The following is an 18,195-nucleotide window of genomic DNA, read 5'->3' as shown; positions in this document are numbered from 1 at the left end:
CATGTGGTTTTTATGCTCAAAATGCTTTAGTTCTGAAAGTTCAGTGGTAGTGCATCAGTTTAAAAGCCTGTTCTGCCAATTGCAATGAATAGGGTTACAACAGGCTTCATAGTTTGCAGTAGGCGTGGAAGCTGTGAGACAGTCTAAGTTAGTCACTGCACACGTCGGTATTTGTAGCTGAAACGGCTCAAGAACAGCGGTGAATCCACATTTTGAAGTCTGGTGCTTTTATGCACACTTCTAAAATGGTTAAAGTTAATTTTAAAGTCAGTCTGTCAATGTTTGGGTGTTTTTAACGGTTCAAGAGCAGTGGGCTATAGAGGTTTTTTGCACATTTTAACAACTTTTTGGCCAAGAAGCGTAAATGGTCTCAATGCTGTATACACACTTTCAGACATTTTAAAGTTGGAATGGCATGTCTAGCTTTTAAAGGCTAGTTAATGACTTCAAAGTAAATGTAGTGACTGGGATTTCTCATTCAAGTCTATGGCACCTGAAATGCATTGGGATTTATGCAAATATAGTTGTAGTGAAAAGTTTAGTTTTTTAAACATGCTGACCAGTGTTAATCTGGACAATTTTAATGTTTTGGCAGCTTTTATGGTTTTGGCGTGTGGTTCTAGTGGACTAACCAAGTATGAACTGTTTCTAAAAAGGTGCTTTGCTTTCAGCATGCACACCTACATATTGACAGCACAAATTGGATCGGATCTTTCTGTAAAACTATTCAACTAATTTAAAAATGGCAACTTTATTTTAAACCCACCTCATCCGGTGTTTTGTCAACCTGTGTTTGGGGGGAAAAAGTTATATCGAAAGGTTGAGTTCCTTCTAGTCATTGAACAGTGGTGTATTCCACTCTAGTGGCCTAGCCCTAGATACCAAACTAACTCACAGTATCTAAGGAATCAAATCCGATCACGTTTATTAATTTGTGTTTAGCTGTAAACAAAGGACTTTTCAGAGATTCTGTTGATCAATATTCCGTTTCTGTGATATTCAAATTTTACATGTGCAGAAAGACATTCTGCAGATATCGTCAGAAAGACATCCTCTTTGTGAACATGGTCTTTGTTGTATACACAGGGCCTAGTTCAAGAGGCAGATCACAATCAGCTCTGTTTAAATATGTTGGAGCATTCAGTCCTCCATCTGATGAGTTTAACGTAAGGTAGAGGAAATGGCTCGTACTTACAGTTGGTGTGACTCGCATATCAAAAGGTAAAGACCATAAACTCCTGTATCTACCAACACAGGACTCTAGCAACACAGCCTACAGTAGAACGTCTAGCCTTGCAGTAACCAAACGGCGATAGTCCCAAGTAGAGAGTACACACTCAAACTTACTTTGGTGTAGCATAAGGCTATTGAGAGGACACTTGATACTTGACGAGAGAAATGGCCATGGATTTCATACTCCTACTGACCCTGGGCATGTGGATGATACGAGGTGAGACAACTACATCCAGACTGTCAGTGTTTTTTTCTTTACAAAGTACTTTTGAGCTGCTAATTTTGAATATAGGTTTTGTATGACTTTTCCTGGGTTGTGTTCATTATTAAGGTACACCATAGTAAAGCGTTTTGCAATGAAAAACAAACAAGCATTTTTTTTGGGCCACTTTCAGAATCAGATATCACTTGTTTTAAACTTTATTCAGTGCCATTTTATTCTGTTTGGTGCCTACTGACCACTGCCTTGATCTCATTAACTGGTATTAATTTCCTCTGCGGTTGGTTTCAGGCTCGGCTCCAGAGGTTTCGTTGATAGGCCTGCCAGGCACCGCTAGACTGGCAGAGAACAGCAAGGCTGGCACTGTGACCTACAGCTTCCAGGTGGCTCTGTCCCCAGGTGCCAGCTTGGCATCAGGATACCCCAGGATACTCAACTCTGACCCCCTCACCAACACATTCACTGTGTCCATGATCAACACTAACAAAGCACAGGTGAGGCATTGCTCAATACTACCCTAGCAAGGCCTGATATGTACCAGACCATGGGTTCAAATACTATTTGAAATCTTTCAAATACTTGGAGCATTTCTTTCAGCCTGTCTGGAGAGCTATGTGGATGGGCTTTGTACTTCTGAGACTTATTTAAAATGATTTCAAATCATATTTAAACCCAGGTATGATACAGCCCCTCACAGAAGAAACGCCATGTCTTGCAAAGTAAGAGTAAAGGAGGATGATTTCATGATACATTTTCTGTTCTGAAAACAGGTAACAGTAACGGGTACTACCAACCTGGATTTTGAGACGTCACCCAACAGCTTTGTCCTTCAAATCCTCGCTGTGGACAGTACGAAGGACACGGCTCTTCAGAGACTCACAGTGATCCTAACTGATGTCAACGAACCCCCTGTATTCCTAGATGAAGGTACTGTGTGTGAACATTCGTGATAGGGTTATTATGACTTACACAGCCCATTTTAACCTCTTGTGTGTTCCTGTATCCTCTCAGAGTCTGTCCTGTATGTTCTGGAGAAATCCCCACCAGGACAGATCTACAGGCCAACAGTCTCTGATCCTGAGAACCAGCCTGTGACTGTATGGCTTCCTCAACCTCTCTCTCTCTCTCTCTCTCTCTCTCTCACACACACATACCAGGGTTGGGTAAATTCCATTTCAATTCAGTTAGGAAGTAAATTGAAATTCGCCGTATTGAAATTTCATTTACTGTCCAACCCTGACACACACTGTCTATTCATTGAAATATCTGACTTACATGTTGTTGTGTATTTTAGTTTACACTGACCCCGTCAAACACAGAGTTTCGTATCGACATTGGCTCAGGCATCCTGACTACAACTAAACAGTTCAACTACCTGACTGACCCCAGAAGGTAGAGATGTGTCTCCTCCACACAGACATCACATGATAATGTTTTATACCAGAGGATTGGGTCCTGGGCAGTTGAAAATGCCTCTCCACTGATGTCGCTAACAGCACACCACAGCATTATGTCAGTGGACTCTTGTAAACGTTACATTCTAACTCTTAAACGTCCTGCAGCTATGTCTTCACGCTGACAGTGAGTGATGGGAACAACAGTGTATCCAGAACACTGGTCATCAGCATCGTCAACAGGAACGATGATAAACCTCAGTTCCTGAAGTCAGTATTGCTATTCCCTGTCTGTTGAAGACTTTATTAACACTGTACTTTAGAAAATACCCATATACATCATTTATAAAAGTGAATTAGTTTATAGTTTAAAAAAAAATCTGTCATAAACGGTTGTAGGTAGCACACTGGTTGAAATTGTGTGTTTCTCATTTAGCTGTTTTGATTCCTGTATGACCTTACCCATTTTTTTTTGTGTTTTACTGTATATCTATACTGTGTGTGTTTTATGTCCTAAGCAGTACAATCACAGACTTCCCAGTCTCTGAGGAGCTAAGTCCAGGGTTTATCGTGACCAACATCACAGCAGTGGTACCCGATGACTCCTGCTACATCATCTACAGCATCGGCACCAACAACTACCTGGCTATACACAGATGTGAGTACAATGCCCAGTCATACTATACATACTTACCGTACTTCCACAAAATAAAAAAATAATCAATTCCATAATTGACCATAACTAAAAGGGAATTTGTTCTGCGATCAATTAGTGAAGATTGTAATTTTCAGTTTTAACAAACAGTCCCCACTACAATTAGAAAAACATGAAATGTGGACATACAGTATGAGTTCAGCTTCACAACCTGATTGAACATTTGAAAAACAATTAACATTATTTAGATTTTTTTTAAATGCTCACTGTGCGCCCCTGTGTTTTGGCTTGTCCCATGTCTCAGACACTGGCCTGGTGACTATAGCCAACAGGATGGACCGTGACTCAGCTCCTCTCAGGGAGGACCCCGTCATAACGGTCACCGTGACAGCCACCTCCAGCCCCTCTGGTCCTCCCTCCAACACCATCACTCTGACCAACACCATCACTCTGACCATCACCGTCACTGACATTAACGACAACCCTCCCATCTGCTCCCCAGACGCACAGAGGTCATATTTTTATACTGTTGTTTGTCTTTTTTTTTCAGTATTGTATCCAACAGATAGAGACAGTTAGGAAAGGAGTGTGTCAGGAGAGATGTGGCTTGGATTTGAACCCATGCGGACACTAGTATGTGCACGAAGGCAGCAGCCCTTATTGCTATGTATCCATTGCATCGTCTCCTTTGACTGGATCCAGGGTGGCAGTATCTGAGACGGAAAAGCCTGGGGCCCTGATCACCACGGTAACGTGCACAGATAATGACGTTGAGACGGCCTTCAGAGAGTTCCTGTTCACTGGCCTGTCCTGTCTGGGCTGCGCTAACCGCTTTGCTCTGGAACCCACGGGATCCAATCAGATCGTAGTAAGCAGAATATTAATATTTAAAGGGACAGGAGTTTTTCCTGACCAGTGACGTGAAAGTATGAAATTACTGAATGATCCCATTCATACAAAGTCACAAACGTATACTTACATGAGGTTGTTTACAATTCTTTCCTCGTACAGCTCAAAGGAAACCTAGACCTTGAGGATCCCAGTAACCTGCTTGATGGTAATGAATACAGCCTGTTGGCTGTGGCTGAGGATAAGGATGAGCCCAACCTAAAAGGTAGGTGACTGTTTATTTGCTGGTTTATTTTTTTATTAGGTGACTGACTGCCTAGACTGAACACAATTGTATATCACAAAGTACAGTAGTGTGATCCCCCCCCCACTCAGACTCATTTTGAACTCTGATTCCCATGGTGCTTTGCAGGTAGTGCATACATCTATGTGACGGTGACTCCTGTGAATGAGTTTCCTCCTGTGTTTAGCCCTCCATCGTATTTCTACAGAATCTCTGAGCTTCTTGGACGTAAGTTACTACAACTATAACAACTACACTACAACTATAGCAACTACACTAAAACAATAACAACTACACTACAACTATAACAACTACACTACAACTATAACAACTACACTACAACTATAACAACTACACTACAACTATAACAACTACACTAAAACAATAACAACTACACTACAACTATAGCAACTACACTATAACTATAACAACTACACTAAAACAATAACAACTACACTAAAACAATAGCAACTACACTATAACAATAACAACTACACTATAACTATAACAACTACACTACAACTATAGCAACTACACTAAAACAATAGCAACTACACTATAACTATAACAACTACACTACAACTATAACAACTACACTAAAACAACTACACTAAAACAACTACACTACAACTATAACAACTACACTATAACAACTACACTAAAACAATAGCAACTACACTATAACAATAACAACTACACTATAACTATAACAACTACACTACAACTATAGCAACTACACTAAAACAATAGCAACTACACTATAACTATAACAACTACACTACAACTATAACAACTACACTATAACAACTACACTAAAACAACTACACTACAACTATAACAACTACACTATAACAACTACACTATAACAATAACAACTACACTAAAACTATAACAACTACACTACAACTATAACAACTACACTATAACTATAACAACTACACTACAACTATAACAACTACACTAAAACAATAACAACTACACTACAACTATAGCAACTACACTAAAACAATAACAACTACACTATAACTATAACAACTACACTACAACAACTACACTACAACTATAACAACTACACTATAACTATAACAACTACACTAAAACAATAGCAACTACACTAAAACAATAACAACTACACTATAACAACTACACTACAACTATAACAACTACACTATAACAATAACAACTACACTACAACAATAGCAACTACACTACAACAATAACAACTACACTACAACTATAGCAACTACACTACAACAATAACAACTACACTATAACTATAGCAACTACACTACAACAATAACAACTACAATAACTACACTAAAACAACAACTACACTACAACTATAACAACTACACTATAACAATAACAACTACACTACAACTACAACTATAACAAAAACACTACAGCAACTACACTACAACTATAACAACTACACTACAACTATAACATTGTCTGGTCCCAGATCTGGCACAATGCAATCTGGGACCAGGTACAGCCAAAGTAATGATACTGATGACTGCTTGCCACATTTGCTGCAGGTGTACACCACCACACCTATGACAACTACACTACACTACAACACACCGAGCTCATTGATATGTTTGTGCCTCTCCCTCCAGGTGGGACGGTGATAGGATCAGTGAAAGCTACGGACAGAGACCTCCCTGCCACCGGCGTCCGTTACTCCCTGATCTCTGGTGGAGGAACTGGTGGTCTGTCTAACATCTTCTCCCTGGACCCCAAGTTGGGGAGTCTCGCCCTACTGACCCGGCCAGACTACGAGACCACCCAGACCTACAGCCTGGTCATCAGAGCTCAGGACGGGGACCCCATCAGTCCGCTCATTGCCACCACTACGGTACCACGGCCTGGTGACCTTTATATTGTCATAACAAGACGTTATTCCTAATGATGTAAACACAGTCCAGTGCCTGTTTTTTCCCAACCACTGTTTTTTCTCGCCTTCCAGGTTGCCCTAGCAAAAGGGGTATTTATCTTCAATGGGTTTTATCTGGTAATTAAAAATAAATATGCATGTATTGGTTATTTGTGTTTTTGTTTAGGTCACTATCAACATCACAGAGGCCAATGACGAGCCTCCACTGTGTGGCCCCAACCAGACACATCTAATAGTCCCCAAGGACCTGAGGACGGGCTCCAACATCCAGGGCTTCATCATGACCTGCTCAGACAGGGACTCCCCTCCAGCATCCTTCATCTACTCTATCTCAGGTACTGCCGGCCTCTAGGCCCGTATTCAGAAAGCATTTCAGTACGAATGCTGATCTAGGATCAGGTTCCTCAGGTCTAAATGATCTAATATGATTACAAAAGTCAAAACTGAATTTGAGATGACTTGGTCCGTTGTGGCTCAGTTGGTAGAGCATGGTGTTTGCAACGCCAGGGTTGAGGGTTCGATTCCCACAGGGAGACCAGTATAAAAATGTATGCGCTCACTACTGTAAGTCGCACTATATAAGAGTGTTTTCTAAATGACATACAGTGCATTAGGGAAAGTATTCAGACCCCTTGACTTTTTCCACATTTTGTTACTTTACAGCCTTATTCTAAAATAGATTAAATCATTTTCCCCCCTCATCAATATATACACAATACCCCATAATGACAAAGCAAAAACAGTTTTTTATACATTTTTGCAAATGTATAAAAAAAAAAACGGAAATATCACATTTACATAAGTATTCAGGCCCTTTACTCAGTACTTTGTTGAGTCACTTTTGGCAGCGATTACAGACTTGAGCCTTCTTGGGTATGATGCTACAAGCTTGGCACGCATGTATTTGGGGAGTTTCCCCATTTCTTCTCTGCAGATCCTTTCAAGCTCTGTCAGGTTGGATGGGGAGCGTCGCTGCACAGATATTTTCAGGTCTCTCCAGAAATGTTTGATTGGGTTCAAGTTCGGGCTCTGGCTGGGCCACTCAAGGACATTCAGAGACTTGTCCCGAAGCCACTCCTGCGTTGTTTTGGCTGTGTGGTTACGGATGTTGTCCTGTTGGAAGATGAACCTTCACCCAAGTCTGAGGTCCTGAGCGCTCTGGAGCAGGTTTTCATAAAGGATCTCTCTGTACTTTGCTTCGTTCAACTTTCCCTAGATCCTGACTAGTCTCCCAGTCCCTGGCGCTTAAGAACATCCCCACAGCATGATGCTGCCACCACCATGCTTCACCGTAGGGATGGTGCCAGGTTTCCTCCAGACGTGATGCTTGGCCTTCAGGCTAAAGAGTTCAGCTTGGTTTCATCAGACCAGAGAATCTTGTTTCTTACGGTCTGAGTCCTTTAGGTGCCTTTTGGCAAACTTTAAGTGGGCTGTCTTTTACTGAGGATTGGCTTTCATCTGGCCACTCTACCATAAAGGCCTGATTGGTGGAGTGCTGCAGAGATGGTTGTCCTTCTGGAAGCTTCTCCCATCTCCACAGAGGAACTCTAGAGCTTTGTCAGAGTGACCATCGGGTTGTTGGTCACCTCCCTGACCAAGGCCCTTCTCCCCGATTGCTCAGTTTGGCCAGGCGGCCAGCTCTACGAAAAGCCTTAGTGGTTCCAAACTTCTTCCATTTAAGAATTATGTTTTGGCACCCTTTCCCAGATCTGTGCCTCGACACAATCCTGTCTCGGGTCTCTACGGACAATTCCTTCCATAGCTTGGTATTTTCTGTTTTACATTTTTTTATAAATTTGCTAAAAATTCTAAAAACCTGCTTTCGCTTTGTCATTATAGGGTATTGTGTGTAGATTGACATGGGGGGAAAAAAACAATTTAATCAATTTTAGAATAAGGCTGTAACGTAAACAAAATGTGGAAAAAGTCAAAGGGTTTGAATATTTTCCGAATGCACAGTACATGTAATTAGCAGTCCTACTCTGCTTTATGAACACCGGCCCTGAGCTAACTGAGAAACCTGTACTCTAGCTATGATTCTAGAAGACTGGACATACTTGACTTTTATAACTATATAAGATATCATCAGGTTGATATTTCCATGTTTCCCTATAGGGGCCAGCAACCCGAACAACCATTTTGTGTTCTCACCTTCCTCTGGCACCAACGTCACCAGACTCTTCCTGAAGGAACCCTTTGACTATGAGAGTGGCCTGGACCGGGTCTGGCACTACAGGTCAGATATGCTAACTACTATTGGTGCTCTTATCAGTCTGCACAACTATCAGTCTGACAAACATATACTGTACAATGCCCTCTGAACTGAGAATCTATCTGACCGTGACGGTTACATGTAGTCTTAACTTCTAACTTTATATGGTTGAATGGTTGGTTGATACAGCCTGACTGTACTGGTTTCTGATGGGAACCTGCGGTCTGCAGGGTCTGAGCCAAGAGGTCTGACCCAGACTGGCACAGTCGTCATCAATATCCTAGTAGTGGACCCTGACCTCACCACCGTCACCACTACAACTATAGTAAGCCTTATCTCTATACTTTAATGAACCTCGCGTAAAGTCAGACCACCACTTCCCCAGGGGATATATTTCTTAAAGCAGTGGTTACGGCTGCTGCCTTTTGTCACGGAGACCTGAACTCCAGCTGTGCTCAGGGACCTCCTACACTCCAACCACTATTCGGACTCCTAACCAAATTGTGTTATTTAGTTGTTTCATATTGTAGAAAAAGAAATGTACAAATTACCCGACTAACCTCGCACAAAATATACGGTATCCCCTGTATATAGCCTCATTATTGTTTATTTTATTGTGTAATAAACATTTTTTAAAGTTTTACTTTAGTTTATGTAGTAAATATTTTCTTAACTGCATTGTTGTTAAGGGGCTCGTAAGTGAGCATTTCACCTGTTGTATTCGGCGCATGTGACAAATAACATTTTGATTTGATTTGAAGAAGGGCATTAGTAGTGTTACCATAACAACTATTTGCCTCTTTTTCTACATCTACTCTGAACAACACACGTCGATGTGAATTTCCTCACAACCACAGACTAGCGCAACCACAGTTAACCTTTCCCTTGCAGCCTCGTGTAACATACATCACCATCACCGAGAACAACTACAGCATTGACGACTGGTATATATGGTTTGTCATTGCTCTGGGGACCATGCTACTGCTGGGTTTACTGTCATACCTACTGTATCACCTCTGTGGGAAGCTCTACAAGGCTCTTAAACACAGTGACTGCTCCTGCTGCAAACCCAGGCCCCGGGAAGACAAGGAAGTACTGTGAGTATTAGCTGAAATACTACATCTCCCAGTAGGCAAAGCTGGTCGAAATGATGTTGTTACAACCAGCTTACGACGTCTTTACAACCAGTTTGATGTCTTTTCAACCAGTTTTGCCTGCTGAGCCCGAGCTGTGAGAGAATCATTACATGGCTGTGAGGGAATCGTTGCATGGCTGTGAGGGAATCGTTACATGGCTGTGAGGGAATTGTTACATGGCTGTGAGGGAATTGTTACATGGCTGTGAGGGAATCGTTACATGGCTGTGGGGGAATCGTTACATGGCTGTGAGAGAATCGTTACATGGCTGTGGGGGAATTGTTACATGCCTGTGAGGGAATCGTTACATGGCTGTGGGGGAATCGTTACATGGCTGTGAGAGAATCGTTACATGGCTGTGGGGGAATCGTTACATGGCTGTGAGGGAATCGTTACATGGCTGTGGGGGAATCATTACATGGCTGTGAGGGAATCATTACATGGCTGTGAGGGAATCGTTACATGACTGTGGGGGAATCGTTACATGGCTGTGAGGGAATCGTTACATGGCTGTGGGGGAATCGCTACATGGCTGTGGGGGAATCGCTACATGGCTGTGGGGGAATCGTTACATGGCTGTGAGAGAATCGTTACATGGCTGTGGGGGAATTGTTACATGGCTGTGAGGGAATCGTTACATGGCTGTGGGGGAATCGTTACATGGCTGTGAGAATCGTTACATGGCTGTGGGGGAATCGTTACATGGCTGTGAGGGAATCGTTACATGGCTGTTACATGGCTGTGAGGGAATCATTACATGGCTGTGGGGGAGTCGTTACATGGCTGTGGGGGAATCGTTACATGGCTGTGAGGGAATCGTTACATGGCTGTGGGGGAATCATTACATGGCTGTGGGGGAATCGTTACATGGCTGTGAGGGAATCATTATATGGCTGTGGGGGAATCGTTACATGGCTGTGGGGGAATCGTTACATGGCTGTGGGGGAATCGTTACATGGCTGTGGGGGAATCGTTACATGGCTGTGAGGGAATCGTTACATGGCTGTTACATGGCTGTGAGGGAATCATTACATGGCTGTGGGGGAGTCGTTACATGGCTGTGGGGGAATCGTTACATGGCTGTGAGGGAATCGTTACATGGCTGTGGGGGAATCATTACATGGCTGTGGGGGAATCGTTACATGGCTGTGGGGGAATCGTTACATGGCTGTGGGGGAATCGTTACATGGCTGTGGGGGAATCGTTACATGGCTGTGAGGGAATCGTTACATGGCTGTTACATGGCTGTGAGGGAATCGTTACATGGCTGTGGGGGAATCGTTACATGGCTGTAGGGGAATCGTTACATGGCTGTGGGGGAGTCGTTACATGGCTGTGGGGGAATCGTTACATGGCTGTGAGGGAATCGTTACATGGCTGTGGGGGAATCGTTACATGGCTGTGGGGGAATCGTTACATGGCTGTGGGGGAATCTTTACATGGCTGTTACATGGCTGTGGGGGAATCGTTACATGGCTGTGGGGGAATCGTTACATGGCTGTGGGGGAATCTTTACATGGCTGTTACATGGCTGTGGGGGAATCGTTACATGGCTGTGGGGGAATCGTTACATGGCTGTGGGGGAATCGTTACATTGTTGATAACAGAAATGTATATTTCATGTATTACTAATGATATGTTTTCTTTTTTCTGTCACATAGGATCCCAGAACCAACACCTCCAAAGAGGGAAATATTAATGGTAAGAGTTTACCTAGTTTACCTACCTGCCCCGTGTAGCTCAGTTGGTAGAGCATGGCGCTTGCAACGCCAGGGTTGTGGGTTCATTTCCCACGGGGGGCCAGTACAAAAAAAAGTATGAATGTATGTACTTGTAAGTCGCTCTGGATAAGAGCGTCTGCTAAATGACTTAAATGTAAATGTAAATGTAGTCTGGCTACAGTCTACCTACAGTCTACCTACAGTCTGTTAAAGTGTCACTGTGTTCTAGGACCTCGATTCAATTGTTGGTGACTGTCCTCTCTGTATACACGCTATCTCTATTCCAGGAAGTGATCAAGATCAACACTGTATTTGATGGAGAGGAAGTTGATCCTGGTAAGTTTCTCTCATTTCCTGTTATCTGTTCTGAGATTATATAAAACCTAATTCTGACCTTTAGCATTTTTTAATTATTATTATTATTATTTTTTTAAATTTTCAGTCACAGGGAGGGTGTACGAGTACAACAGTAAGTCTGGAGCCAGACGCTGGAAGGACGGTACCACTGTGTCTGAGTTTGTCCCTATGATACAGCCAGAGAGCAGCACCATGGTCATTCCCCATGGTCATTCTGCCCAATCACAGGCTAGGAGTGGGAGGGCTAGCACTGGCCAATCAAAAACGAGGAGTGAGGGAGTAGGCAGGGCCACAGAGGATAGAAGATCTCCCTGGTCCAGTCAGAGCAGACAAACGTCTGGGCAGTCTGCAAGGTCTGCTCGGTTCGCTCTTTCAGAAGGAGGCGTAAAGTTAGATATGGTACCCATGACAACTAGGGGAAGGCTCAACATGTCTGAAGTCTGATTCCTCACTCACATATAATACATTACTTGTGTGTTTAGAAATCTTTCAAATCATTATTATAGTCAAGCATAGGATTTTTGTTTTGTGGAAAAATGTTTAGCCTTTACAACAGTTGTGTAATTGTTTCTGCAAATAATGTACGTGCAGAGATACTCAAATACGTTGTACATTAGTACAAGCTGGGTCGGGTCATAATATGACTTGGTTACAGCTTTGTAAATCAAGATAACAGACAAATAAATATAACCTGTCAACGCTTATCTAGATTACAACTGCTCTGGCGTTGCTATGTTACACAGACTGTTGAGGCAGAGACCGTTGAGGCAGAGACCGTTGAGGCAGAGACCGTTGAGGCACAGACCGTTAAGGCACAGACCGTTAAGGCACAGACCGTTGAGGCACAGACCGTTGAGGCACAGACCGTTGAGGCACAGACCGTTGAGGCACAGACCGTTGAGGCACAGACCGTTGAGGCACAGACCGTTGAGGCACAGACCGTTGAGGCACAGACCGTTGAGGCACAGACCGTTGAGGCAGAGACCGTTGAGGCACAGACCGTTGAGGCACAGACCGTTGAGGCACAGACCGTTGAGGCACAGACCGTTGAGGCACAGACCGTTGAGGCACAGACCGTTGAGGCAGAGACCGTTGAGGCCCAGACCGTTAAGGCAGAGACCGTTGAGGCAGAGACCGTTGAGGCAGAGACCGTTGAGGCAGAGACCGTTGAGGCAGAGACCGTTGAGGCAGAGACCGTTGAGGCAGAGACCGTTGAGGCAGAGACCGTTGAGGCCCAGACCGTTGAGGCCCAGACCGTTGAGGCCCAGACCGTTGAGGCCCAGACTGTTGAGGCCCAGACTGTTGAGGCCCAGACTGTTGAGGCCCAGACTGTTGAGGCCCAGACTGTTGAGGCCCAGACTGTTGAGGCCCAGACTGTTGAGGCCCAGACCGTTGAGGCAGAGACCGTTGAGGCAGAGACCGTTGAGACACAGACCGTTGAGGCACAGACCGTTGAGGCAGACTGTTGAGACACAGACCGTTGAGGCAGAGACCGTTGAGGCACAGACCGTTGAGGCACAGACCGTTGAGGCCCAGACCGTTGAGACACAGACTGTTGAGGCCCAGACTGTTGAGGCCCAGACTGTTGAGGCCCAGACTGTTGAGGCCCAGACTGTTGAGGCCCAGACTGTTGAGACCCAGACTGTTGAGGCCCAGACCGTTGAGGCAGAGACCGTTGAGGCAGAGACCGTTGAGGCAGAGACCGTTGAGGCAGAGACCGTTGAGGCAGAGACCGTTGAGGCAGAGACCGTGGAGGCAGAGACCGTGGAGGCAGAGACCGTGGAGGCAGAGACCGTTGAGGCCCAGACTGTTGAGGCAGAGACCGTTGAGGCAGAGACCGTTGAGGCAGAGACCGTTGAGGCAGAGACCGTTGAGGCAGAGACCGTTGAGGCAGAGACTGTTGAGGCAGAGACTGTTGAGGCAGAGACCGTTGAGGCAGACCGTTGCCGTCATTCATCAAAGTCAAGTGTAACCAACTGTCCTACTGATGATTCACTAATCCTGCCACCCTTCTACCATAACTGTGTCTTTTGGTACGTTTTGAAATGCTCCGAAAAAAAGTATAAATCACACAGAAAATAATCAAATAACATTTTCATAATTGCAAAGAAAGTTGCTATAGATTTATAATCTACTTTTTCAATGTTAAAAGACCGGTCCTCCACAGGACACCAACTAGCAGTTGGGCACTACAGTAAGACCCTTCCTCATTGGTCAGGCCCTGTTCACGGAGGGAAGTTCTCAGCAGTTGGGCACTACAGTAAGACCCTTCCTCATTGGTCAGGCCCTGTTCACACAGGGAAGTTCTCAGCAGTTGGGCACTACAGTAAGACCCTTCCTCATTGGTCAGGCCCTGTTCACGGAGGGAAGTTCTCAGCAGTTGGGCACTACAGTAAGACCCTTCCTCATTGGTCAGGCCCTGTTCACACAGGGAAGTTCTCAGAAGTTGGGCACTACAGTAAGACCCTTCCTCATTGGTCAGGCCCTGTTCACGGAGGGAAGTTCTCAGCAGTTGGGCACTACAGTAAGACCCTTCCTCATTGGTCAGGCCCTGTTCACACAGGGAAGTTCTCAGCAGTCATACGAATGACACAGCTGTTCTTCAGATACTCTTTGGAAGAGAAGCATCCGTGATCATTTAAGTCACAGGGAGTAGACAAGCAAACGACACCTTCCACATTGCAGCAGGCTTTGAAGTGGAGTCCAGACTGACTGATCTACAAATCAATCACCTTGTATCATAAATATCTAATCAATATTATTTTTTAGATCAGGTCAGGCACAATTTACCCATGATACATCACGATTTTGAAGCAGTTTAACCACCACCCTGTGACTGAGTACTGGGTTGCTGTGTGTGGTACAGGGGAGATAGCCTGGCGCCATATTTGTTTGAGCTGTCAGTAAATGACCATATGAGTTGGCAAAACAGCACAAACAAATCTGGAACCAGGCTAGAGGACAGAGCCTGTGACAAAGCAAGAAATGTCCATGTGGTTTAATTTATAGGGTGTTGAAATTGAACATTTATAAAATGTTATGCGTTTGAGAGAAGGGATGTGACTAAAGTCAACACACAGCTTCACACAGGAATGTAAACAGCCTGTCTCCTTACTACTGTAACCGGCTTGATGTGGCTCTATTATAGCCTAAAAAGGAATTGAGGTACAGTCTCACTTATCTTAAATAGTCACAAGAATACATCAAAGACGTCACAGATTTCATCAAGGCAATTCATTGTCTGGGATTGTCCTGAGAGAGAAAAAAACACTATAATATCTGATACATTCAGTATTGTACATGAAAGAATATTCTAAATGACCAAAGATTCTAAATGAACAAAGATTCTAAAATGACCAAAGATTCTAAATGACCAAAGATTCTAAATGACTAAAGATTCCAAATGACCAAAGATTATAAATGACCAAAGATTATAAATGACCAAAGCTTCTAAATGACCAAAGCAAATTACATGTCAGTGGACGGACAGAAAGCAACATTGTGATTTAAAAAGCTAAAGGTTGAAAGAAACAGTAATTGAATAATAACTGTTTACAGACACAAAACAAAAAGTTAATGTGACAAGGACAACTGTCAAAGGGAGTACAAGAGCAACTCAGAGGAGGTTAAAAAAAAGTTTGTCCCTGCAAGGGCACCATACCACCTCTCCTCTGCGGGCACTGTTGCTGATGAGGGCATCAGTGGATGGCAAAGGGTGGCTCATATAAGGTCTGGCACCTGCCTGCGCACAATCCCTAGGCTCTGGTGCTGGGAAGTTTGTCTCTGTTGTGCCATGGGGTCTCTTTATAGGGGACCCAGGTGTTGCCCACCCACAGAACCACGTACAGGGAACCCCAGATCTGAGAGAGACAGAGAGACTACTGTTAGGCTTTTTCTCAATTTCTTAGAAATCTGTCCTTTCCTTGGCTCCGCCTCTTCGTCTGCACTGACCCGGAAAATATTGACATGTGAAAACAATATGGTGGAAGCTCATCATTAGGCTGGTTTTCACTCTATCAGTTTATTTTAGATCATTGTGGAAAGGGAGAGAGAGAAAAAACATGACTGAGAAAAGACATTATCTCACCACAGACATGTTGAGACCATGCCCTGTCCTCGGCACTGTGCCAGGGTACACTCTGTAGACCCCTGGCCCACGGAGACGCGCTCTTCAACCACAGGATGGCAAAGAGCACGGTCACCACAGTGTTCTGCCAGAATGGAAGGAAAGAGACACACAAGGAGAAGCTGGGGGACGACAACATGTAAGAGTCAGGGTCCCTCTAGTGGCCTGGAGCCAGCCCTGGTCTGCTGTTTCCAACTATTTATGTCTTAATGAATAAATACTCAGAAGCTTAACCATCAGCTGACCATGCAGTAGCCTGATTCCAATAGGTATTACCAGTGTGATAACTATATGCACACAATGACTAGTACTATCTAGTGTGGTTGACTTACCTACCTTAGTAAAATGCACTGACTATAAGTCTCTCTGGATAAGAGTGTCTGCTAAATGACCACAATGTAAATGTATTAACGTGATGGTATTATTCACTGTTTCGTCCCAGAGTGGTGTGTTCATGTAACTCACATAGACCAGCAGTCCCTATACAGTACAGTCCCCATACCATATAGTACAGTCCCCATACCATACAGTACAGTCCCCATACCATACAGTACAGTCCCCATACGGTACAGTCCCCATACCATATAGTACAGTCCCCATACGGTACAGTCCCCATACCATACAGTACAGTCCCCATACCATACAGTACAGTCCCCATACGGTACAGTCCCCATACCATATAGTACAGTCCCCATACCATATAGTACAGTCCCCATACCATACAGTACAGTCCCCATACCATACAGTACAGTCCCCATACCATACAGTACAGTCCCCATACCATACAGTACAGTCCCCATACCATACCATACAGTACAGTCACCATACCATACAGTACAGTCCCCATACCATATAGTACAGTCCCCATACGGTACAGTCCCCATACCATACAGTACAGTCCCCATACAGTACAGTCCCCATACCATACAGTACAGTCCCCATACCATACAGTACAGTCCCCATACCATACAGTACAGTCCCCATACCATACAGTACAGTCCCCATACCATATAGTACAGTCCCCATACGGTACAGTCCCCATACCATACAGTACAGTCCCCATACCATACAGTACAGTCCCCATACCATACAGTACAGTCCCCATACCATATAGTACAGTCCCCATACGGTACATGAAGGCCATGATGGTGACGCTCACAATGAACTCAGCTGAGAAGGAAACGGCCCCTAATCAGGTGAGTCTCTGGTAGGGGGGGGGGGCACAGGACAGGTGATGATAGAATACAAGTCCTCAAAGGGCTATTCAAATGCACAATAATTACTAGGAAACTAAAACAAATGTATACAAATACATTAGAGGACATTAACAGTATTGTTCAAACAAGCCTACAGCAGGTTGGGACTAAGCATTTACCAAAGCAATTTGGTCTAAACCCATTAACCTGATGAGCCTGGTCCCAGATCTGTTTATGTCGTCTTTCCAACTCCTCTTTATTGTGCAAGTTGGCAAGACAGCACAAACTATGGTGAGGCTACTAGCTACACTCTGTAACAGATATGAATATAACATACAGATAGCTTTATCCCTTCAGGTATATAATCTTCAATCAAAGTTTCTCTTGTTTTCTCCCCACAAGAAATGGACACAATATTTATTCCAGTAACCTTGGCCACTACAGCTCCCAAAAGCGAAAGCGCCACTGTTAAACTTAAATTCAGATGATAAAACGTGAAAAACTCGGTTTGCTATTCAGTCAATATGATCGATAATAACAAATAAAAGATTCCAAGAATTTGATGAAGACAATCGGTTCTTTAACAAGCGCCAAATCTTCTCGAGGTTGGGGCATCATTACCATTCCTGCTGCTGCTTGACGGAAACAAAGACGCTACCTGCCACTGCGAGTCAGTGTTGCCAACTCCTCAGTAAGGAAAGTAGTTATTGGCTGTCCTGAAGTCGCTAGAAGTCTCTAAATGACGTCATCGCCTAATTTGCACAATTGGCCATGTGCATGTAATTGTGATGGACGCTGTAGGAGAGAGGAATAACGTCGTGGGAGAGACAGAAAGTGAGTAAAAAAAACACCCAAAAGATGTTTAGAACTACAAATGAACTTTCTTCTGTCATTCTTGTTTTTTTTTATGTCACAT

At 43.9% G+C, this 18,195-nt stretch overlaps 1 protein-coding gene across 1 annotated transcript; it reads left to right on the top strand.

Annotated features, from left to right (window-relative positions):
- Positions 1-316: 316 nt before the first annotated feature.
- Positions 317-12,938, top strand: LOC129861981 (cadherin-related family member 3-like). The gene is made up of 18 exons (XM_055933232.1): positions 317-1,947; positions 2,224-2,380; positions 2,465-2,550; positions 2,748-2,845; positions 3,016-3,117; positions 3,369-3,505; positions 3,807-4,014; positions 4,205-4,370; positions 4,514-4,620; positions 4,768-4,862; positions 6,254-6,492; positions 6,698-6,866; positions 8,647-8,767; positions 8,933-9,068; positions 9,635-9,840; positions 11,541-11,580; positions 11,888-11,936; positions 12,043-12,938. Exons 1-18 carry the CDS (start codon positions 1,924-1,926, stop codon positions 12,399-12,401), a joined length of 2,499 nt encoding a protein of 832 aa, XP_055789207.1. The 5' UTR covers positions 317-1,923; the 3' UTR covers positions 12,402-12,938.
- Positions 12,939-18,195: the final 5,257 nt, after the last annotated feature.

This window comes from Salvelinus fontinalis, chromosome 9 (assembly GCF_029448725.1).
Source record: "Salvelinus fontinalis isolate EN_2023a chromosome 9, ASM2944872v1, whole genome shotgun sequence".
Taxonomy (NCBI): domain Eukaryota; kingdom Metazoa; phylum Chordata; class Actinopteri; order Salmoniformes; family Salmonidae; genus Salvelinus; species Salvelinus fontinalis.
Note: the sequence above shows the minus strand (reverse complement) of the source record. Positions and strands in the feature narration are given on the sequence as shown.

What these genes read in the sequence shown, in the direction of transcription:
- LOC129861981 (XM_055933232.1), top strand. Translation starts at nt 1,924, where the DNA reads ATGATCAACACTAACAAAGCACAG. An exon ending in CTACCTGGCTATACACAGAT is followed by an intron (nt 3,506 to 3,806) that starts GTGAGTACAATG and finishes CCCATGTCTCAG; the next exon opens with ACACTGGCCTGGTGACTATA. An exon ending in CCGTCACCACTACAACTATA is followed by an intron (nt 9,069 to 9,634) that starts GTAAGCCTTATC and finishes TTTCCCTTGCAG; the next exon opens with CCTCGTGTAACATACATCAC.